This window comes from Cheilinus undulatus, linkage group 6 (assembly GCF_018320785.1).
Source record: "Cheilinus undulatus linkage group 6, ASM1832078v1, whole genome shotgun sequence".
NCBI classification, from domain to species: Eukaryota; Metazoa; Chordata; class Actinopteri; order Labriformes; family Labridae; genus Cheilinus; species Cheilinus undulatus.
Window position 1 is genome coordinate 31,587,603 of NC_054870.1, and position 25,470 is coordinate 31,613,072.

The following is a 25,470-nucleotide window of genomic DNA, read 5'->3' on the forward strand; positions in this document are numbered from 1 at the left end:
GCAGTCCCTCTATTCATGAAACAAACAATCCTGTTTAGGGGGGGGCAGGGGGTGGGAGAAAATGACATAAATATTTATCATTTAATAAAAGGAAAAACAAAAACAAAAGAAACACAGGGAGGAAGTGGAACAAAAGAGGCTGATGGCAGTCCTGGTGCTGGGCCAGCAATGCACGCTGGGTAATTATAAACACAAAGGAAAAAATCTTGGACTCTATTCCACACAATTGTCGCAAATAATAGAACGAGTGCATGGAAACAAAAAAAGGGCTATCTGAAAGAGGAGAGATGAAATAGAACAAATAAAGTGAAGAAAGAAAGAACAGGGGGGAGAAGAAAGAAAATGAAAAAGGCAAACTTAGAAATAAAGAGTAAGGCGTTGACTTTATGTCGGCCTTGCTGGACATATGTGCACTGCTTTGTGCATTTGGCAGATTAGTCTCTCACTTGCCCAGAGCAGAAACCAATCCAAACAAAAGATCGGTCTGAATGGAGCTAAATAACCAGATGCTCCAACAATCAACCAGCAGCCAACTCCAAATATCAAGCTTTGGTTAGAGTGCAGCCAGCGCTCTACTTTTTGTCACCCACCCCCCCCCCACCTCCCTCCCCACCTCTATAATTTCATTTTCACCCTCCGTCTTCTCAGCTCTGCCCCCCCAGCCTCTGCCCTCCCATCACTCTCTCTTATGTTTCATTAAAAAACATCAAAAGTCAAAGTGCCTCTCTTATGTTTATCCAAACAAACCATTACTGTAAACAAACAGTTACTGTAAATTTCCCAGAAGATCTTGTTAAATGCAGAAATGGCTGCTCTCCGCGCTCTTCCCCTGGCCCATAAGGTGTCACACTCAGCATTTGTGAGTGTGTGCGTGTGTGTAATCTGAGATCGCCTTTGTAGTGGTTTAAAGCTCGGGTAGGGGCCCCATCCCTTCCCATAAGGCCGTGGGTGGCGGTATGGAAAAAACACATTGTGTGTATGTATGCGCTTTTTCTAGGACTGTGTATGTGTGTTTGTTTCCACTTGACTCTATCATTAACAGTGATTAAGCTTTACAGGTTTATAATGGCTCGTGGTTACCATGCCATCTAACTGCGCACAGATGCTGGCAGTCGTAACGGAGTGCATACAATGGTAAACAATGCTACAGACTGGGACTGTTTACAGGCATGGCTAAAGAAAAAAAATTACAACTTGAACACACAAAACAAACAAGAAAATGAGAAAAAAGAGCTAAACATGTGGTAGATCTCCTTTATTCTCTTTAAATTCTTAAAAAACACTAGGCTGATTGAGTCTTTTTTCATTTCTCTCCATAAACTATTGCAGCATGCCCCACATAAGAGAGTGTATGTGCACCCCAGGTTGATAGCGTATTCCACACAGACGCTCCATAAGCCCTGTCATCTGTCTAAACACACTGATGTCGCTTTAACCTGTCGATAACAGTGGGGGCGGTGAGTCTGATTTTGTTTGTGTGTGTGTGTGTGTGCTGAAGCCTGCGCATGCATGTTCGTGCGTGTGTCTGTTCCGCCATCGATTGTCCGGCATTTGTCGTTTGCATTCAGGATAGTGAATTAGAGAGAAGACTATTGATTTGGCTTCAGCCTCTCATCTTATTCATCTCTCTATCATCCCGGTGCGCTCGTCACTCGCACACGTACGCCTGTGCTCCACTTTAGCTGGCCACTCTCCCTTGCTGCAAAGCCAGGGATCGGTTTGCAGTAAAGAGAACAGTTTTTAATAACAAATGACCAAAAATTATAGCAAGAAGCCAAAGGGATTCGATTCAAGATGAGGTGATTTTGTGCTTTCCAGGGACACAGTGACTTATCTGTAAGTGAGAGCTCTGAAAAGACTTCCTTCCAGTAAATCTTCATCTTTTGTTACTCAGAATGACATGATACACCATGTGTTGAGCATGAGTAAGAGAGCTGATTCAGGTCTATGCTTTCATGATGTGATGACTAATACGTACTAATGATGTGGGTGAAATTTTGAGGCTACAGAACAGATGACCGAGTGTGTTTAAAGTCACCCTGATTTTCACTGAGTCCCAGCAATATGCAAACAAATTCAAGCTGGAAAAAAACATTCAACCTTAAAGGGATTAATCATGAGAAATAAACTATAAATCCTAGAATCTGTGATCAATTTTCTTTTTTAAAAAGAAGAAGAAATCCAAACTTTGTGTCTTAACACTCTAGATATGTTTGAATAAGGTTGCTGTAAACGTAAAAACACTAAGATCTATCTGTGACCAAATTCTGGATTGAGACTGTTATAAAGTTGTTTGCCTCTTTCCTGCCTTGGTTTTATTTGAGCAGGGCAAATATATGAACTCATGACATCACCGGTCTTGACGGAGAATTCCCCCTAATGCTACAACGATGTAAAATCGCCGAGCAGTTCACCCAAGTACAGTATGTCAGCTGATGTTACTGCCTACATTGAAAGTTAGCAGGCAGCTACATGCTATGTTTTTGTTCATTGTGAGGTATATTTTGTGAGGTACCAGAAAACAGTACATCTAAATCCCAACTTCTGTCTCTTTGCTCTGGGGTGGAGCCAAGAGAGTGAGTGCCTTATGAGCGGAAGCAAACAATTGTCATTTTTTTCATTATTTTTAAGAAAAAGAATTAAAATCCATGTATGGACTTTAATCTCATTTCCATTGTTTTTACTGGCACCTGATTTTAAAGCAGAAATGGAGCTCTCTCAAAGTTCAAGCAGGAAGAATGATGCATTCATTAGTTCCCACTCATTCACATCTGTCCCTTCTGCCATTTTTTTTCTCTTCCTGCTCTGGTGATGTTCACTCTCTTAAGCACTAAACTAATCTGCCAGAACTTTGTTTAACTAATCATCATGCACCTGTCATATTTCAAATTTGCCATCCTTTCTCCCGCAGTCAGCCTGTCATTTTTTGCTGGTGTGGACACTGCAAACCTCCCTCAACCCCAGCCACCTCCATTCAGTTGATTAGCATCTAGTCTGGATCCTGACAGGTTGTTCTGCATTTGTTTCCTGGTCCAGCTTCTCAGAAGTCTACTCCCCATCTGATTCTGCATCCCTCATCAACACCACCAGTGTCTGGACTTTATAAGAGAATATCCTATTTCTGCCATTTGCCTTACTAAACACATGAAGTCATCACGATGGAGTCTAACCACCAACGACATAGCACGTTTCCCTTTTATTAAAATGTGTACAAATGTATTAAGTCTTACATGATTTAATCACTATTAAACAGTGCCTGTAGTGCATCTGAAAGCAGTTTGCTAACTGCCATAGATAACAAAAGAGGAAGAAAGCAGTAATGCCCGGTGACCTACCAAATCAGACTCTGCCATGGCCTCGTTTGACCAATCATCATGCACCTGTCATATTTTAAATCTGTCATCCTTTTTCTTGCAGCAGTCAGCCTATCGTTTCAGTGTGGACGCTGTAACCCTCCTCCACCCCAGCCACCTCCATTCAGTTCATCAGATTATTCGCTTAGCTAAAGAACTGATTGATTATACTGAACATTTTTATGCACATGATCAATTTAAAAAACATTACCTTGGTGTTGCCAAGAGAAATAGATTGTCTCTTATTTTAGTGCCAAGCAACGTTAAATCTGTTAGCAATTTAAGGCGTTTGTTAGCATCACACTATCCTCCCAGTCCATCTCTTAGAATCTTTGAATTTTCTTCTGACTTTTGAAAAGTAGTTTTTCTTGGCATGCACATCTCTGACTGCTGAGATGTATGGCTGTTTAATTGGCTGGAAATTTCGCAGAAATGCTCCTTTCTGCTAATATAGATAATTTACTTTTGCAGCCATCCTTTGCCTCTCATGTGGCGGTTCTAATCAGTGGCGCTGACATTACTGCCGTGCCCTCTCCTTTGATGGAAAAAGACTATATACCCACTGAGAAAGATGCTCTTGAACACTCCAAAGCACATTTTCACCTATTATCTGCTGATACAAATATCATGCTAATAATATTGTGCATCCCTAATGATGATTTTTTTGCCTTTTTATCAATGCTACATGTAATTGGACATGTTTAAAGGATATTTAGTATAAAAGAACTATACTAGGAGCTCTAGTATAAAAATGTCATCACCTCCTCCAATTTGATTACAGAGAGTTTTGAAATATTTCCAGGATGGGTGGCTGAAAGAAAATTCAGGATAAAATTGGGTTGTTCTCACATGCAGCTGAAGCTGATATTTTAGTGAAATTTTTAGGAGTTTGTGTTTGTGTGAAAAAGGGCTTCAGTTACAGTCCCTCACAGGAAACAAGCAACAAAGGTGATGTCACATCCTGTTTTTACAATCATGTAAGTTCAACAGCTGCACAAAACACAACCACTCATCCAAGATGAGCAAAAACAATCCAAAGGACATGTTTTATGACCCTAATCAAACATTAGAGTGTTTTGTTGTGGACAAACAAACAGATAGGACTCACCCAGTCCGGGGTTGTGGTCACCATTCTCCCCGTTTGGCCGGCCATGTTGTTGGTTACTGTGGTAACTGGCCATCGCCTCGAGCTTGATCTTCTTGGCCAGAGCAGACAGATCTAAGAGAAAGACAGATATAGAGGGGAAGAAAAAGAAAAAGGAAGGAAAGAAAGAAAGAGAAGGAATCAATAAAGAGGCAGATCAATGGCCCCAGTGGAGGATTAGAGCAGTGGGTAGGCTGGAGGTTGTCATGGGAAGACAGAGGCCGGCCATTCATTCTGACTGCACCGCTGCACCGGCTGTTTAGTCTGCCAAGGAATCAGCAGTGATAGGAACAAGCCAAGACATTCATCTCTCCCACACAGGGACATCACAACCCACAGCAGAGCACGCAGGGCGACACACAGCCAGAAACACTTCTTTATCAGTCTGAATTAGACTGAAAAAGAAGATTCTTTCTAATGAACTTTTGGATCATTTAAAACAAAGAGCAGCATAGTGAGCTATGTTTACATTTGTCTTGAACCTCTGAAGGTAGATTGACCCTCAGAGCGACCTTAAAAACTGTCTCTTATGCCACAGAAAATTAAATATCTCTCTTGCTAATACAGACAAACACAGTGAATTATTAAAGTCGGACAAACAGAGCAACTGTGCAAACACTGACAAGGAAATGCAAACACACCATAAGTCTTAATTTCCTGATCTTGGATACATCTAAACATTTAAAACAACATGAACTCCTGAGTGTTTTATTGTTCTTATACAATGCTTGTCTGAGGTGAAGAGTCTGCGTGTGCGAGACAACCACAACAAATTGCTCCTTTTTCCTCTCATCTTCCTTCCTCTCCTCTCCCCTCTCCTTACTTTACCTTTTCAAATGTCAGCATCACAGCGGGACATAAGCCACCGTGTTGTGCGCGTGCGTGCGTGCGAGTGCAAGAGGGCGAGAAAAAGGAGACTAAGGAGGATCACATCAAAGATTCTCCCTGCCTTTTACGCTCAAATGTCCTCCCGCTCTCCGTCTCTCTCTTGCCTCTCATGTGGCCGGTTCTAATCAGTGGCGCTGACATTGCCGCCGTGCCCTCTCCTTTGGTGGAAAAAGACTCTTTTCCCACTGAGAAAGATGCTCTTGAACACTCAAACGCATACACAAAACACACGAACACACACTCAAGCACCTTTGAACAGTGAGAGGAAGCGGAGCTAACAGAAAATGGCTTCTTTTGAGGCGGGGGAATGAAAAGATCAGGTTGCAGTGAAGAGCACAAAGCCAAGGGCAACTTTGAGAGCGGTGAGGTGCCAACAATTACTTTTCTCCTTTTCTCTGGGCTGCACACGCACGCAAACGCGCAACTGTTTGTGACAAGAACAAGCAGCGCTCTGGCATTTATGTAGCAGGCAGTTGACTATAACTATACTTACAAAGTCAACATGAAAAAAGATTATGACATTAAAATTAACACATTTCCCTCTACTTTCATCTCTACTGTAAAATATTTAATCATTCTGAAACTTAATTTCATAGTTGAAAGCACAAGTAATGGCTTGTAAGTGTTATTTACAAAAGAACAGGAAATTTTTAAATCAAATACATGTCTTTAAAAATGCTGCTACTCTAAAAGAACTTATTTATTCTAAACTTTTTAAAAATTGAAATTTTATTGATAGTCATTATCTCACTTAACAAAGGACTATGCGCCTGACAAATTCAAGAAAAAAACTTGTAAGTTATGAGTTGTTTCCTATGTGTCAGCAGTGTGTATGGTAATTTTATTAATCAACACCCAGAGCCCCACCTTCTCACACTATTGATGATGGGTATGAAATGCCATTATGGGGTTTTAAAGAGAAATATAAAGCCGCCTCCTCCTCTAGCTATTCTGCATAAACAACCTGTCCTTTCTTTAAACCGTTGGGGTAATTCAGCCAGTCCAGGCCTTTGCTTTTATTTTCTGACAGCTGAGAAAGAACAAAATCTGAACTTTACCAACAGCCCCTTTGAGGCTAAGGCAACATTACGACACTAATTCATTCTTTAAAACACCTCCTGGAGACCAAATGGGGATTTTCTACTGTGACTGCTATACAGTTTTGACAGATTACAAACCCTGACATTATAAAAAAACTTGTGAAAAAGGAGGTTTAGGAGTCAAGGAGGTTCGCTATGAATTTTTGATACTCAACACGCAAGCAGAAGAGCTGAGCTTAAATCTTTCAAAAGCGTAATCCTATTTGTTGGGCTAACATTATAAGTTAACTATGATAATTCAATAGTGGTTCTCTTCACTGATCTTTGTATAGTACTGAGTGCCCAAATATGACACCTAGCCAGTAACTTTTTGTAATTTAGACAGTGTTTTCTCTTTCACTCATGGCAGCTTATGGTTATGTCTAATAAAAAATCTGTATTTTCTATAGGGTTGTCAAACAATGAATGGCTCTAAAAATCCTGTATAAAAAACCTATTAGACATAATCACTGCCACATTTAAGTAAGTATAAGATTTTAAGTTTCAGCAATTTTATTTATGTCCACTATAGAAAGTTTGTCATTAATGCTTGAATGGACTTACCCCTCCACCTTTCCGTAAATGCATAAGGAGACTACAGAGCTGCAGCAGATCCACCAGAGCAGCTTCTAATGGCAACTGTGTCATTTCATTTTGCAAAAAAAAAAATTATTCGTTCATTCGCCTTTTTTTTTGTAAAAGGAGTCAAATCCTGGAACTGTCTACCTGATCACCTGAAACTTATTACAGACGTCCCCAACTTTAAGAAAGCTACCATATCCTGGTTAAATCAGCAACAGAGCTGCACTCAAGCCCTTCTGAGGACAGGTGTTGCATGGTAGCATTTACTATAAACAGCATGATACTTACACAGGGGAATGTTTTAAGTTGTCTGTGTACACTGCATCTGTCCCTAACAGACACACTTTAAATAAATACATAATTTCTGATTGCAATTAATCTCATTTGGAATTGTTGTGCTGTCTTAATCCAAGGGTGATTTACATCATGTCTAGACAAAGAACTGCTTTTATTTTCGAAGAAAAACAAAAAAGGAACTGTGGGTAATTTGATTGTTAAATCAAGTTAACAGCAGAAACAGGAACATGTAATGGATTGAAAAGGAAATAAACAGTAAAGACAGTAATAGGTCATAAATGTTTGATAACACAGGATGCAGATGACTTAGCTTGTCCATTGAGGTGTCTGTGAGTTTTTAAGTGAAATGAGACATCAGAGGAGGAGCAGTGTTGTAATTATTTACACCAATGTGGCTGCAAGTGGCTTTAAAGGGACAATGAATCGTGTGACTCAAAACCATTAACGCACTAATTATGAATCTTAATTAATCACGATTAATGCATTAATGTTAACAGCTCTGGTTATTCTAAAATCTGCTGAACTTGTTGATAAGATTGCTCATTAAAATTACCAAGACTGTGGGTTGAATAAGATGACAGGTATGAAAGTGTCAAAACTGTGACAACCTTATTGATAGCAGTTTTACTGCAGCAGTGTCTCTATCAGTAATTTGTAACTACAGCAGAACACAATTTTCAAAAAGATGTATGAAATAAAAAGAAGCCAAATGACGGATGTGCATGACACATGTTTCAGCATACAATCAGTCAAATAGCTAAGATACCAATCATACAGAACTTGATTGGGTTTGTTATCAGAGAACAAAGGATTATCACATACATTGCTTTTGCACTTTACATGTTTTTTTGAAATAATTTCCTTTATGCTGATGAATTTCATTGCAATAATTCTGGTTTATCTTTAACCTTTTTAGTAATTATTGATATGGGATAATATGGGGAATAATTGTAGCAATATCTACTTTTTTATGAGATAATTCTCTTTCTTTGATTCTCTTTCTTGCAAAATGACTGAATCGAAACAGGCAAGATTTTTTTGTGGCCAATGCTGAGTGAGAAAACTGAGGTTATACTCTTGCAAGCAAACAGGGGTTGAATTTAAACAAGGGATTAGAGTTTTTTAAAAATGCATAAATATAAATCTAAATTTAAAATGTGAAGTTTTTTTTTAAATGCAAATACAGGACTGGCATACGTTTGCAGATTACAAAATCCCCTTTCACATCATATCACAAAGTCCACGGTGGACTATGTGTTAGAAGTGATTCCTCTCATTGGTTAAAGTTCAATAAGTCGTGCACCTGTGTGATATTATTTCACTGGCACACTTGTGTACATGGATACATGGTTTTTGCTGTATGTGCATGCTGAGTCCTGGGTGGTCACCTGCAGGAGGCATGATCCCAGCATGCATCAGACCGCTGTGGGACAGCATGTGGTGAGTCCCGCCCTCTGTCACACTCTGCAGCCTCTTGGGCGGTCGTCCGGGCCTGGAACTGCGGGGCAGAAAACACAAGTTAATATTAGCCATTAGGCACTTTAATACCTGCTTCCCTCTGCAGCCGTTTTTCACGCTGAGACTGAGATGGGTGGCATGATTTGAGGAACTGTGTCCTTCAGTCTGTAAACCTCTGATCCTGCTGAAGCGTCAACAAGCAAAACACTGAAACCTGAGCGCTTCCAGGAAGGCTGCCGTGCTGCAAATCTGACCTCCCCGTGGATACGAGCAAGCAAAAAACGAGTTTCCCTATGGCATCAATAAAGCACCTCATTACTGTTCAGCTTACTCATTCATTTGTCCGCTTATTAAACATGTTTGCTCGCCTTCTTCCCTTCCTCTCCTATCCTTTCCTTATTTGGTCATTCATCCCCCCGCCCCCCCTTTTTTATTTTCCCGCCATGTCACAAATTCCCTGAGTAAAAGCTGTGACTACAAGCAGATTCACATGGTTTGATTGAGCCGGGCATGCTCAATCAATCCTGGAGGAAGTATGTGAAAAGCTGTCAGACATCACTTTGGCTCTGACTAAACGGTGTGAATGTCCTGACAGGGGAAATGACACGGGCCACATCAGGCTTAATGACAACCAGCGCGGCTCATCTCCTTTTCAAAGCAGCCTGACATTGGGTAACACAAGTCTGTGGGTTAGCATGCATAAGTGTCTGCATCAGATTAAGAAATACAGTAAAGAAATTAGAGTAGAGTAAAGTGATGATGAAGATGCAAAGAGGGATGGAGAGAAATGTAAGGAGATGTTGAGAAAAGGTGGCAAAAACAAAAAAAGAGGGAGAGATAGACTAGCAGCAGCTTCCTAGCGTGGGGTGTCTTTGAGCAGATTTTAATTAGAATCTAATCCAGCCGTCATTAAGGCCCCATAAACGAAGCTGTCAGTCAGGAGATTAATGGCGCCTCATTTGCATATTGCATATAATTCATCAATTACCCAGCAGAAAGGACCAATCCCCTGTTGACACACCCACTGGCTGAGAAAGGGGGGGAAGATGGAGGGAGACAAAAAGACAGAGAGAAAGATTGTGTAGTCACTAACTGTGGGAGAAAAACAGGTAGCTAGTGTGTGTGCGTCTGTGTGTATATGTGTGTGTGTATGAAGTGTTCAAAGGTTAATTTGATGAGCCGATGAGCTCCACAGTTCCTGCCCTCGGTTTTAATGAGTTGTTATTATTGTCTCTTATTATGGGCCCAGACCGACTGGGATGTGACAGCTGACATCAGATATCACACACTCACACATGCACACACACACGGCCATGCCGACACACTCAGGTAGACGGAGTGATACCCACACATACAGCATGACACACAGACAGTGAGCAGGAGGGATGGAGTTGTGAATATCGCGGTGAGAGTGTGTGGGGGTGGGGGGCTGCATTCAGATCACATCACACCAATGTTCATTTCATTGAGTAAAACTTGAATAAAATGTTAGTCAATGACAATTCCTCCGTTAGAGAGACCAAACTAAGACTCAAAAAAATCAACCTTTGATGATGAAAAGTTTAGTTTCATCAAGGTGACTCGAACAAGACTAACATAATTTAATTCTCATTGGGCATTCAAGATCCATGATATTCCTCAACTGTGGGTAAATCTGTCAAGATACAAGTGAAGATGAGTTAAGAGCAGAGTGTTTGTGTCTGTTCACATGTGTGCATTTCTGTGTGAAGCAGGGCTCTAAGGTGGGATGAATCTATAACTCTTCTTCCTCAGCTGAAGGGAAGCAGGATTTTTGCAGGGTGCTTGGAACACACAAGTATGAAATGGCAAAGAGTATAAAAGAAAGTTTTGACTAAATTATAATCACTTTTTATAGTATTATCAATATTAAAGACATGACATCAATATAAGGTTTGGGATCATGTCATCATGCAGCAATGCTTTCTGGGAGATCCGCCATGCTGGCAGCTACCATGGTTTGTCTGGTCCATTAACAGTAGCAAGCTTTCTCTGTTGGAAATATTTTCTTTTCTCTTGTTTTGTTTTCACAGTAAGATAAGACGTTGTTGTGTGACAGGGTGTAGCACCGCTTAATATTACTGTAATGATAAAAAAATAGACAATTACTGTCTTCTTTTCACTTATGAGTAGAGGAGAGTTCATTCAGGTGCTGAGGGTACATAATCTATATTATTAAATAATATTTCTTTTTATTGTATCTTTCATTTGTCAGTAAAATGTTAAATATACTTACATTGATGTGTATCCATTTATAGCCTTCAAGCTACATTTTGGTAAATATGTGTTGATAAGTATGGTATTTTGAATAAAATAAAATAAAAAAACTATTAGAGCGATGACAAGTTATCAATGTTAAAACAAATCTGCAAGTATAATTATAAGATAAATAACAGAATTAAACTAAATTTATTGCCAAACTTTATCTTAAGGCACAATAAATAAGATGAACAAAATCTCTATGAGCACATGATTGCAGCAGACCTCAGGTACTCAGGCAGCTTGTTCCTCACGTGGCGAATATTAAAGGGACAGTGTGTAAAACTGGGAATATCAGCAACATCTAACAGTAAATTCTAGATTGTGAAGCTCATTTCTCTGGTAGAAACTGTGGCAACCACAGGAATTCAAAAATAATGTGTATCTATTATTTAGCTCCTTTTATAGTACCACAGAAACACGCAAAATCCAAAAATCCAAGATGGCAACGTCCGTGGAAGGGACGCTCCCTATGTATGAATAAAAGGCTTATACTGAGTTACTTATTATTATTCTGAGATACCAGGTTTGTTCTGTTAAATGCTACTTGGCTAAATATTACACACTGTACCTTTAAAACAAAATGGTGCATCTCCTTCTGCCTAACAAAGCTGCCTATCTGAGAGCTGCATCAGTCTCTTTAAGTACTTTCTATTTATTTTTGTTAACTACTGTAGCTCCCAACATGGCCACCGCATCCCATAATGCCTATGGCAGATACTAGCTGTACATATATATAAATACTGGCCTTAACAATCAGTAGAATATACTAGGTGTACCATCAGGTAAAGGTGGTTCCCTAGGGTACTACACACTCAAGGAGGCCTATTATTAGCCCCAAACATTTTGACTGAAACGTTCCAAACATACAACAACTACCAGACTGTCTACTTCCCTGCTCCTCTCTCATATTTGCTTGACTCAGGACACACTGTATTGCATTCAAATGTGAATAATTTTGTAATCTTTTTGTCTTGAAACCAGGTGTAATTGACTTCCTTCTTGGATATGGCGTGCTTTTATAGGTAAATAGAAGATTTTAAGGTCAACTTAATCACAGAAAAAGGAACTTGTTATGGACTTCAAAGACCGTAAGGGAGCAGTAGAAAAAGAAATGTTTGGTGACACAAAGTGCAGATGATTTTTTTGACTTGTTCACTGAGCTATCTGTGATTTTTTTTTTAAACTGAAATGAAACATTAAGGAGAAGTAGTGGACTTATTTTATATTTCTGTTGCTTCAGGGAGATGCTGCAGTGGCTTACCCAAAGTGTGTTGAAAGTGACATTAAATCATGTGATTAACTGCAATTTTAAAAAATGTGTTAATCTATCTAATCTAGTTTTTAGATTTCATAGTCTAAAACTAGACTTAAACTATGTAGAAAGAACTAAAATGTGACTAAAACCAAGACCAAAGACTGACCAAATTTCATATAGCTGTCAACAGTAACACTCCATCACACACAGTATTCTTACAGCGCATATAGAGCAGCATACTGTGCTTAACAAAAGAAGGAAATTTATTTTTAGGGCTCAAGTATGGAGGTAAAGCGACAAACAAAAGGAAATAAAATCAAAACACACACAAATGGAAATGCACAAATACAGGCAGAACATTTGGGGGGGGGGGGTAAAAATAAAAGACCAAAGAGTGTAGCTGGTTTTTACTGCAGCCACTTCCCTTTCCCTTACTACTGTTTATTTGAACACACTAATTAATGACCGGTGTGTGTTTGTGAGCGAGTATGTGTGTTTTGGAGGGTGGGTTTGTTTGTATATGTTGCATTTTAAGAGGCATAAAGAAGTGGAACCTAATTTTGTGTTTAGTCTGCAAGTGCGTTGATACATCAAAGTGACCCATGGAGGGAGGCCCACGTGTGTGTATGTGTTGTGCATGTAAGTGTGTTTTGTGTGTGAGGTTGGAGAGCAGCGGTTCCCTGAGGTAGGATTAATGAAAAAGCCTTTCATGGAAAAGTCATCAAGCTGAGGGGATGGAATGAGAGAGAGGAGGGGGAAGAGAGAAAACAGCACATTGTGTGAGTGTGTGTACAAGGTGTATGTGTGCAGAGGAGGGGGTGTATGGCTTATGACCTCTTTGTCTCAAACTTTAATTAAAATCTCACCCAGACGTCCTCCCTCATGCCAACACTCTGGCCACACACACATACACACTCTTTTTTAAAGGGTACTTGGTAGAGCTGTGCATCTTGACTGATCTTAGGATTCGATTCGATTACGATTATTGACAATGGCTGACATTGCAATTTGACTAGATATCATAATGCATCCCGATTAGGGCTGTCAAAAGATTACATTTTTTAATCAAGATTAATCTCACAATTTCTGTGGTTTATCACAACTGATCCTATCCCTTTTAATGTGTTATACATTGTCATATTTTGCAAGCAAAACTGTTTCTGTATCATTTCTAATTTTTCTACTTTCTTAAATTGAGAGTAATTGACTTGCTGTTTGGGTACAGAACTGCTTTTATAGATAGATCAAAGTTTTCAACATGAACTAAACCATGGAAAAAGGAACTTGTCCTTGAAAAGGAAATTAGGGAACAATAAAGGGAGAAAATTTGACAAGATGGAGATGAGTTTTGACTTATCCACTGAGTTGTCTGTGATTTTTGTGAAAATGAGAAATGTGAAATGAGACATTAAAGGTCACATACCTTTTTTACCCCTTTAAGACAAGCTTATATTGGTCTCATTGATCCCTAAAACATGCCAAAGAAGTTTGTAGCTGAAAAAAACGATCCTCTCAGGAAATGGAATTGGCTTAATGGATGTGGCTCTCCTGATCCATCTCTCAGCTGGCAGCTGGTTAGAGGATGAGAGCAGAACTTTCTGCAAAGCAGTGAGGGCCAGCTGAACCTGTGGGCAGCACTAATTCCCCACATGACATCATGAGGGGAAAATCTGTAAACGGCTTGTTTCAGCACACATTTTCTGAAAGGTGGAGAAGAGAGGGGTAGGGGGAATGGATTTTTCTGATTCTTGGGGGGATTGTGGACAGGCCAGGGGCACATATTTTGTTAGATAAAACCTGAAAAAGTGTATTTTGCACAATATGTGACCTTTAACAAGCAGTGGTGGACCTATTTTACATCACTGGGAGGGGGGTTACAGTGGCTAAACCGAAGTGTGTTGAAAAGGACTATAAATCACGTGATTAATTGATTAAAAACATTTTTAATGCACTAATTGTGGATCTCAGTTAATGAGGATTATTGTGATTAAACTTGGCAGTCCCTAATTTGGGCTGCATCCTCAGTTTTCTATGATACAGCACATGGTTACTTTTATCAATGGAGTCAAGCTGTTAGATACAGAGCCTATAAAAGGTATTCCCCCCTTGGATGTTTTACTCTTTTATTGACTTTATGTATCAAGCATAGTCAATTTAATTTGGCTGTTTTGGACCAAAAAGGGCAGATTTCTACTATTTAATGTCAATTAAATAAAAATATGTACCGTAAACTAAATATATTGAATGACTGCATAAATATTTACCCCCATCAGTCAGTATTTAGTAGATGCACCTTTGGCTGCAATCACAGCACTGAGTCTGTGTGGATAGTTCTCAATCAGGCTTTAACATCTGGACAATGCAAGTCCCCTGACTTATACTTTTTAGTCACCTTTTTCTGAGTTTCCTGAGGTGTTCTTTAGTCTTCATGGTGTAATGGTAGCTATGAATACTGATTAACTAGTGACTGGATCTTCCAGGCACAGGTGTCTTTATACTACAGTCACTTTAGACACATTCACTGCACTCAGGTGATCCCTGTTTCACTAACTGTGACACTACTAGCACCAATAGTCTGGACCTCTGTTGAATTAGCTAAAGGGGGTGAATATTTATGCAGTCACCTATTTTACCTTATATATTTTTGTTTATTTGACATTACTTTGGAGAAATCTGTTTTCACTTTGACATTGAAGTGTTTCTTTGGTCAAAAAGTCAAAATATATTGACCCTAACTGATTTGGAAAATAGATAGCTATAAGGTAAAACATCCAAGGGAATAAATACTTTTTATAGATGCTGTAAATATAAACTCCTAATGTCATTGTTAATCTCCTTACATTATGAATCTAAATTTGTATTACTATGTCGTTTAATTACATTACATTAACTTATATAGACAATTAAAGTTATCATAATTAAAGCTCTCTTATTTTAAGTAAAAGCTTTGCGTATAAAATACTAACAGATTTGGAAATAATAGGCTTAATATTTGAAAGTATAAAAAAGGGAAGGTTGGGTTTACCTGCTTTTCTTGGTGTATGGGTTAACAACATTTTAATATACACTGCTACATATTGAAATCAAACAGCTTTAGCACCTGCTTCTATCTTTCCTTCCCTTACACTCTGTTAGGATTTTAAACCCACTGAAAATGTGACAGGTAGCCTCCTGTGTTATCAAAAGGTTTTCTCCAAACGAAGGTAACATTAGGTATACATTGTTGGCACGTTGTAAGACAGTGTTTGAGTGTGTCAGCATTTTAATTGATCAAATTGGGCCGAAGGTTGATTAATTTACCGTATCATCGTATGGCACGTTTGCTCCAGATATGTGTTGTGTCTCGCAGTAATAATCACCATTTCCTGATTAAGCAGTAGCTACAGTATTGAAACATACAGGACATGCTGGTGTTAAACTGTCAGTGGGGACAGTGAACACAAGAGTCTATGCATCCTACATTGAGGCGCTTGTTTTTGCTGTCTTTTTTCGAAATTACCCTGACTCACTCTGTATCTTAGTGTTTCTATCAGCAGCCTGCACTCTGCAGACTTCTGAGCGCTTCCATATTCTAACGCCAGCCTAGTCTTAACGAAGAAATTAATTGGTTGACTCTTGTCAAGTGTTGGCGATACTACTGTGAAGACAGGAAAAGTTGCACCATTTTAAACATGACTACCATTGAAATGCATTGAAAGCAGCCCTGTTTAAAAGGGAAACAGGTTATTATTGGTTATTTACAGCAGGCCCAGCCACAAATAGAAATATACAAGCAGTGTCTTTCTGCACTGGTTATGCTTTTCCTCTGTACTGATGTGAAATCATCCATGTCTGCATCACAGTCCATTGTGGATGAGATTATTTTCAACACCTCTAGAACTCTGTACCTCTAGTCCTGCCCTTCAAACTTTGGCGTGTGTGTTACCTGAAACATGAAACGGCAAACATGGCAGCTGGAGCTTAGCGCAGGTGGAACAGAAACAAAACATAACAAAGATGACAGATCTCACACACACACAAACCCACACCCAGTGGAGACAGAAAAGTAATGAAAGAGGAGGAAGTGTTACAGTCAAAACAGTGGAACAGCTACTGGCTTGAAGGGACTGAGGTGCTGATAGGTAGCAGCTGTGTATGTGTGTTTATGAGTGTGTATGTAGGAGAGAGAGGGAAAAAAACTAGCTCAAACAAGATTTTGTTTGGAATATATTAGTGGCGGTTTACAGCTCCCATGCTCCCATCCTTTCAATCTGTGTTTATCACGCCGAGGTTGTATTCGCCGTCACGGTCCGGTTTGATAAATCATATCGTCGTCGGCGTACGCAGGAAGACTTATGCTGCTGGTTAGAGGAGGAAGGGAAAGATTGATGTTGTGATCTTCCTTTCTGAAAAAGCTTTATGCGCCATTGTTATTAGGAAGGCCTGTGTGATGATGTCATGAAAGAAGCAGGCGGACAAACTACGCAGACATCTTCAGAGAGACACAGGACGTTTGATCATGGCAAGAATCTGATCCCCTCAACTGATACTGCTGTGCATTCCTCTCCCACATTCCAGGGTCAAAACGATGTCAAGAAGACTGTGTGTGCATGTGCTAAAGTGTGTACTCCCCTGCAACCTGTCATAGAGGTAGACACGGAGGCCCTCTCTATCTCATTGCGCTCTTCTTCTCTATAAAACATCAAAAGAGTGCGGAGGTTAAAGTTGAGCTAATCACCACACCCAAACACACACACTCAGATACACACTCACACAGCGCCCTCCTCCTGTTCATCGTAGCGCTGCTGACTTTGACAGTGAGTTATGGCATGACAGTGGGGCTCAGCTTTGAGGAGTCCACCTTCCCACACATTAATGCACACACATACACACAACTTGCCAGCTTGCTCAGCCAAGGTTTGCCACAGAGAAACACAAAGAGCAAGCTTTTGTTGCACTCCACAGGCCACATTGTCTCATTTATCATTTGTTTCATTTAACTACCTTCATATTTAACTCTGCAAAGAATAATGGGTGAACTTAGGTCTTAACCAATCTTGTTTCTTGAAACTACATCAGAAAAATGCATTTATTTTGTCTCAATAAATCCTATGCCATGCTGATTTTAACAAGAAGTGGTTGGTGCTTCACCCAATTAGAAGAAGGTGAATGGAATTTCAATGAAGAGACGGTGATGATTTCAGCCATAACAGACTTTCAGAAATGGTGTCCCTGCAATGCCACATGACAAACACAAGCACAGAGTGAAATGCCTTCATATTCTATCAGTGGTAGTTGTGGAATAAAATGAAGTCCCCTAAGATCAATTTCTTCATCCGCACATCATCTGTCCTCAAGATTAACAGACTTGATTTCTGGAAAAACTTTTCATTTGGGCTTTTTGAAATCTCAGCAGGAGATCTTAAATTAGGGCAATTGATATTACTATTGAGTGCAACTAAATATTATTTTCTTATTTGAGAAAAAAGCATAGTCTTCTCATCTTTTTACCCAGTCACGTTCTGTTTTATGCAAACGGGCATCATGAAGTGCATTTAACGTTGTTTTGTAGTCTCTGTTTAGGAGTGGATCATAGCATTAAATGTATTAGTTTGATTTCACTGATTCCTAATACTGCAGCAATTCTTATTTAGTGCAGCATTTGTTGGGTCCAGGCCTAAATTCCCTAAAAGGACAATAATGTTGTCATAACGCAATGCAACCCAGCATAACGTAACATAAGGAGATCTTAAAATAGGGCAAACTAATATTGATAAACAGGGCAACAAAGTAGTATTTTCTTGTTTGACAAAAAGAGGCATAGTGTTTTTAGCTTTTTTTAAACTCACTTGTGATGTATTTTATGCCAACTATGTGCATTAGAGGTGATGCATATTTTATGTTTTTTTGTGTTTGTTTTTGTAGAATTTATTGGTATGGTTCCTCTGTTTACAAGAGGTCTTCTTTTAGGATTCATACATTCTTTAATTTATCATTTATAAATAACATTGTGAAGGCTGCTATTTTTGTGCAGAATTTATAAGGCCCAAAATAAAAGTCCCTAATAGGACAATAATTTGCAATATAGCACAGCACAGTACAATGTGATGTCACATAACATAATGCACCATATATTTAATTGCAATGTGCTGTGATGTGCCATGCCAAAGCCCTCCCCATGACGTAAGGTCACATCACATAACCACACATCGCATAACAGCACATGACGTGATGTCAAATGCCAAACGTCACATAATGTCACGTCACATAAAGTAACGTCATGTTACGTCTCATAACGTCACATCAAATAACATCACGTCACATAATGCGACATCACATAACATCACATCACATAACATAACATAACGTCATGTCACATAACATCAATTAACATAAAGTCACATCACATAACGTCATGTCACATAACATAACATCACACAACGTCACGTCACACAATGTCACGTCACACAACATCACGTCACACAACGTCGAGTCACAAAACGTAACGTCACACAACGTAACGTCACACAACGTAACGTCACACAACGTAACGTCACACAACGTAACGTCACACAACATCAGGTCATGTCACACAACGTCAGGTCACGTCACACAACGTCACGTCACACAACGTCACTTATCGTCACATAATGTAATGTCACATAACGTGACGTCACATCAGGTAACCTCAAATCAAATAATGTCACATCACATAACGTCACATCACATAATGTCTCATCATATAATGTCTCATCACATAACGTTGCATCACATAGTGTTGCGTTACATAACGTCACGTTACATAAGGCCACGTCACATAACGTAATGTAATGTGACAAAACATTATCAGGGGATGTAATGTAATGTAATGTCACATCCCAAGAGGCTAATCACAATTTTCCTGAGCTCAAATCATGTATAATATTGGTATCAACAGATATTAGCTTGAAAATTTAGTATCATATTAAATATGAAATTTTCTGTCAATATTTACAGCCAATAATCAGCTGTAAATAACAGGCTGATGTGCCATTAAGTTTGTGTACTTTAAGGCAGGACCAAGAGTCCTGCTTCAGCTGAAGTGTTTTTCTGTGTTCACCCTCATTCCTAAAATGTTAAAGTCTGTATTACGGACTTAAGTCTGTTTCTTAAATCATCCTTAAACTTTGAAGTGTATATTAAGGACTGCAGTTTTTGTCTGAACTTAAAAATATAAAAGACTAAAAAAGTGAAGCAAGTAAACCATCAAAGTAATATAGCAACCCATTTTCTTCATATAAATTTAAACTACTTATTATCGCTTCTTTTATAGCAATTCATGACCTATTTTTATAACTTAGACAAACTAATCCTTTAAAGCAACTCTTTTTATGAATATCTCCTCCTACTTTTCAGGCCTTCATGTATAAAAGATGCTAACACAAGCAAATGCAGAAACCATGTGTTTTACTATTAACTCATGCTTTGTTAAAAAGTAACACAAGATCATGAACCTCACGTTACCCTTCTTTTAGATAGCATGTAGTAGGTGGCATTTGTGTATGCACATTCACATACACACGATATGACCAGAGTGAGCTGTTTGATGTGTGTTCCTCATGGAGAATGAAACTGTTTCTTTGTGAGGGGAGAAAGAAAAGGGACGGAGGATCAGGTTGCCTCCTACACACCATGTTCTCTCTGTGGAACTAATGTCATTTAGCAGCAAAGCCAGCAAACACACAGGCGTGACCATGGGAGTTTTTGTTCGTGTGTGTGTTGGTAGGTGGCATAGGGAGTGTGTGTTTGTGCACCACCTATGCATGAATTATAACGGGGCTTTGACTGAGGGAGAAGCAGGCTCTTCTTCATGGATTGATGAGTCAGAGGAGTATGTGCGTGTGTGCACAGCAGGTGTTAAGGACTGAGACAAAAAGAAGGAAAGGCAATGATAAACAGAGGACATCTTCTTAACCTCTGCTTTAATTTTAAAAAGTGACAAATGAATGAACAAACAGCCTAAAGAGTCCATGTAAAGCATTATGTTGGGCATGTTAGACAATCAGACAAGCCTGTTATTTCTCCTCCAGCCTGTCCGACTGTGCTGGACTGGAAAATAATAAGTGATGGCTGTCTTAATCAGTAACAAAAACCCCTCACTGAGGCCTGACGCTGTCACAGAGCTGTAACATCATTTTCTTGGAGATGTTCTTGGGAACTTTTAGTCTGTCTGGCCAGCCTTCCTGCTTTTACGAGAACCATGCTGTTTCGCTTCTTTACCTGCTACTTGTTTGTTTCCCATCCACATGAGAGATTACTTAGGAACTTCTAATGTGAGGAGAAGAGGGGGTTGATACTTATGGCAACCACAGCACATTTGAAGCCTCCAGACAAAGAATCATGGAAGTTGTTTGAAGATTTCAGACGAGTGATGTTTTCAGATCTCATTAACTAAAGGCTGTTTGAGTGTTATGTTGATAATTAGAGACGATGGAGGTTGTGTATTTGCAGAACAACATTCCCATTAACACCTGACACAGAAGAAATCCCAAAGCTGCCAGAAGATGCATCTGGATTTTGTCTTTGCTGGAGGGCTTCAAATGCAGAAGTGCAGGTGTTAATCCATGCACATGGAGCTGGAAGCTCACAATAGTTTGTTTCTTTTGAGAGTGTTTTTCAGTTTTGCTCAACAAGTCACAGCTTGTATCAAAAGCCAACACCTGGATTTAGAATCAAAAAGAGTCAAGGATAAAAATAGAAGCAGGGATCATCAAAAAAAGAGTTTAGACATATCAATCTGCATACATCTTAAAGCATCATCTATCTGTTTTAAATGGCAGGTGTAAATTGGATCATTCATGCTCCGAGGAGTGAGGATTAACCATCAAACAATAAAAAAAATTCCCCAAACTAAGCTAATCCTGACTCCTCTGGATTCAAACTCATGCTGTTGCGAGCATGTGCTGTGCACACCAGCAGACTGAGGCACCAGGAAGCCACAAATCCCCACCAATTTAGCCCCTTTATCCAAACATCTCTGCGGTGCATTGAATTGATGACCCATGTAGTTGGTCACCATCGGAGTTCTGCAAAACAGCTAATTTACATAATCGCATCATAAATACCGAGAATTCATTTAATCATCTCCTCTGTTCTGATGCTCAGGGCTAAAGAGTGTTGATATGATAAGACAGCGAGTTATTAAGGAAGGAGAGAGAGGGAGAGGGAGAGAGAGAGCAAAGGGATCAGTGAGTGAGTGAGTGAGCTTGTCCTGATTTAAGCTGCCGCTTGGGGCCAAATGAAAATTAATTAATTTCTGTGAAGAATCAATTTCTCAGAATGACAGTGTCAGATTCAATGTGTGCATGTGTGTGTGTGTCACAGTGATACTGAGTATGGGTGCATGTCAGAGAGAAAGAGAGAGGGGGAGATTATAGGCTGTGATAACATGACTAACTTTTAAGAGTTTTGTCGTTTTTGTGATTACACAAATTCATTATCGCCATCATCACCATCACAGCCTTTATCAGCCATCAAAAGGCTTAATTAGTGATAGACAGGCCTAGAAGCACCAATGTGGTAAATAAAAGGGGGTTAACTTGATGTCCAGTCAGTCAGTGTAATGGAGACAAGCTCATGTTATAATAAAATCATATCTTAAATTAGATTGACTCATGGAATAATCTTTTCACCCACATGGACAGGAACACTATTAATGGAAAATAGTCTTTAAGCAGTTTCATGCAAATGTAAAATAATGCAATCCTGATATTTCACCTAAAAATAGGACATAACTTGCCAATACTTAGTAAGACCCCAATCAAACAATAACTTAAGAATAAGGTGGCCAAAAGATTTAAATTTCCAGTTGCGATTAATATCAAAATTTCTGTAGTTAATCACGATTAATCACAACCTTTTCAATATCATTTTAAAATTCAACTATTTTGAATTTTAAACTGTTTTTTGAAAAAAAATTTTACTGTCCTAAATTAGGGGGTAATTGACTTCTGTTTAAATACAGACCTACTTTTACTGGAAGATTCAGTTTCAGATGACTTTGATTTGTCCACTGAGCTGTCTGTACATTTTTTAAAGTAAAATGAGACGTTAAAGAGCAGAAAAAGACAACAACACACACAATTAATAACAATAAAAAATGTTGCACCAACTGGGGTCCTTGATTAATCACGATTAACTCAATTAATCTTGACAGCCATACTTAAGAAAAATAGAAGTTTAAATATTTTGCCTGAAGCATTAGGCAATGTATTTTTTTTTAAATAAAGTTTTCTTTTCTTTTTAATGAGTCTATGCTTCCTGCTAAGGATTACAGATAATTCTTAGCATGTTTGCTAATGCTGGGTTTCTATTTGTTCGTACTTGGTCTTTGTTCATCAAATTAACAAACAAACGAATTACAATTTACATACATTTTTTAAAAGGCCACAAACTCGTATTACACTTTCTAAGTTACTACCTTACATTCATAGTTAAAGAAATAAAAAAAAAGGTTAAAGTGGTTGGCGTATCCTCGTGCCTGCTAGGGCTAACCCCACCTGCTGCACACGCCCCCCTCAAACTTCGCTGGGTAACCCCGTATCAACCGCCATACTACCGGCTCACACAGCCACCGTTTCCCATCACCCTCCCCCGGCTCACCTGGCGTTTGTACAGTCGTTGTAGAGCGTCTCGAAGTCCTGCCTGGAAATAAGTTTGCACCGGTTCACCCCTGGCTGGATGGCCCCAAGCCCTCGCAGCACCCGGACCTGCTCCACGTTGCACACAACCGGGGAAATGTCCAGCCGCTTCAGTTTGGTGTACACGGTGTGGAGCCCACCGACCAGGTGCTTGAGAAACACGTCGAAAGCCTGTGGCAGGCAGATGAGCTCAGTGTCTTTAACGGTGAAAGAAGCCAGCTTGGCACCTTTCACCTCCACCAGTTTGCACTCGTTGTTCTGCGGCGTGCTCTCAACGGGCGACGGCGTGGCATACACGGGCTTAGCGCTGTTGGGCACCGGGGCTCCTCCTGGCTTTAACTGTGTCCCGTTTGGGAGTAGGAGCTCCGCCCGAAACTGATGCAGCAGCGCTGGGTGAGCCACTGGAGGAGCCGGGGAGGAAGCGGCGGAGGTGGCGGCAGGTGGTGGAGAGTTAGTGGCCGGAGAGACGGAGCTCGGAGCCGGGTGGTGACCGAGTGGAGCGGCGGGGAGCAGAGCCGGAGCAGCCGGAGTTGCCATGGTAGTCATGTCCCGGAATAAGACCAAGAAAGTTAACTTGAGAGTAAACTACTGAAGAGAGTAACTTCGCTGAACAAATGTTGGTTTGACAAGAGGGTAGCGCGCATTAAGTGTGCCGAGGAGGAGAGGGGAGATAAAAGAGGAGAGGACAGAAGACAAGGTAACTGTGTAGAAAAACAGATCACATAGTTGAGCCAGAATGAGAGGAGGCTTGTCTCCGAGCTGGAGATGCTACTGTCACATTATCATAAAGAGGAGGAGCCTGGGTTTATTCTTAGAGAGTGAGAGACGCGTTCACACAAACAGGGAGAGAGAGCTGGGGGAGAGAGCAAAGATTAGCCAAAATAAACTTTGGATAAGCCTATTTATGACCAAAGGACACTTTCATATTAACGTTTGTGATATGGCTTAGTGAATCTGTGGCACTCAATCTGTCTGTAACCTGCCCACAACATCGTTTAGGACTAATAGTCTTTTAATTGTATTATCCGTGGAATTGTTATAAGGGGATTTCTGGAGTTATTTGTCTCTACGGCAAATTTTCTCCACATCTCAGCACATTAAGTACTAAGAACTCTGAGAGTTTATTAGATCTTTGTTGGTTGGGAAAGAATAAAATACACCCAAAGAGCCTTTTTCAGTTCAATTTAGATGCATTTAAATTCAAGCATGATAATGTAAAGGCTATCAGAGGACAAAAATAGGTCTCTGTCCTTTTTCTGTTTGAAATATAATGATGAAAGAGTATTGAAATATACACAGACAGACCTGCCAAATTTCTAGGGCATTAATGTTTGATCAAATTTTGTCAGTACAGCTGGGCTAACCCACCAAAAAGTTTAATCTTCAAGGATCTTTGCTCTTTTTCATGCTGCACTTTAGGTGACATTTTATTTATTTATTTTTTGTGTGATGTCTTTCATACTCTGTGCAGTAATAGTCTAAAAATTGCTAGAAAAAAATCCAAATCTGATTTTAAACTAAAAGGATCCTGATCCACAAAGATTAGAGAGTTAACAAAAGCTTATACTGTAAAGGGGGGCCAGTAACCTTGGTTTGACAAATCGACCCTTTTACCTGCTCCCTGTACTGCTTCCTCCACACACACACACACACACACACACCCACACACACACACATGCACACACGCGCTCCCATCATTTACATATGGAGCTCACAGTCCTTTCAAAGTGGCTTTCACGGAACATTGTGCTGATAATGATCTTGGTCGTGAGGGAGAGAGAGACACAGATCTCCAGAGACCATCTCACCATAAGACAAGGGGGAAGAGGATAAAACTCCGACTGTACTCCAACTCAAAGGACTTTAACACTCTTTTCCTCACAGCCCCCCCTCTCTCCAATAAGCCCTCTTGTGTTTTTTAATTGGCAGAAATTAATCTTTAGGATGTAGATGGTAGATTTACATTCATTAAAAGTCAAGAGAGGAAGCCAGGCTTGATGCTAATCAAATCTGCTTAATTATGCTTAACATGAGTATCTCCAGGGGAAGAGAGAGAGGGGAGAGTGAGAGAGAGATAGCTAACTCGAACTTTTTACTTTTTGCCTTTGATAACTCCTGCTGAGTATGGCCTTTTCCCTGCCAAAAAGAAATGTCACGACTCTCTTTCTCCATCTGTAGAAAAATACACCGATAAAGCCATCAGTGTTAAACAGAACTGATTTATATAGTCAATTTTCACCTTGAAGTGTTTAATATGTGATGAAACGTTCACTTTTAACCTTCCAGGCTTTTGCTCTGCAACTTTTCAAGCAATGTTACCGACATGTCATTAACTGACTAAAGGTGCCATACACAACCTAATGAATAATATACCAGGTTAGGAGATTTTTTTCATGACCTTAAATGCTAGGTTTTGTTTAATTTTTCATCCACACACGGTCTGGTAAGCAGCCACAGTGTTAAGAAAAACCCTGTT

At 39.7% G+C, this 25,470-nt stretch overlaps 1 protein-coding gene across 2 annotated transcripts in view; it reads right to left on the reverse strand.

Moving 5' to 3' along the window:
- Positions 1–24,107, reverse strand: part of dachc (dachshund c) — a 43,021-nt gene extending 18,914 nt beyond the window's left edge. Inside the window, exons 1-3 of one of the 2 annotated variants that reach the window (XM_041788661.1) lie at positions 22,957–24,107; positions 8,732–8,841; positions 4,462–4,572 (exon numbers count right to left, since the gene is read on the reverse strand). In XM_041788661.1, the coding sequence (XP_041644595.1) occupies positions 4,462–4,572; positions 8,732–8,841; positions 22,957–23,540 (805 nt within the window). In that variant the 5' untranslated portion in view covers positions 23,541–24,107. The remainder of the gene's footprint in view (positions 1–4,461; positions 4,573–8,731; positions 8,842–22,956) is intronic. The other variant, XM_041788662.1, reaches the window with a different exon arrangement.
- Positions 24,108–25,470: the final 1,363 nt, after the last annotated feature.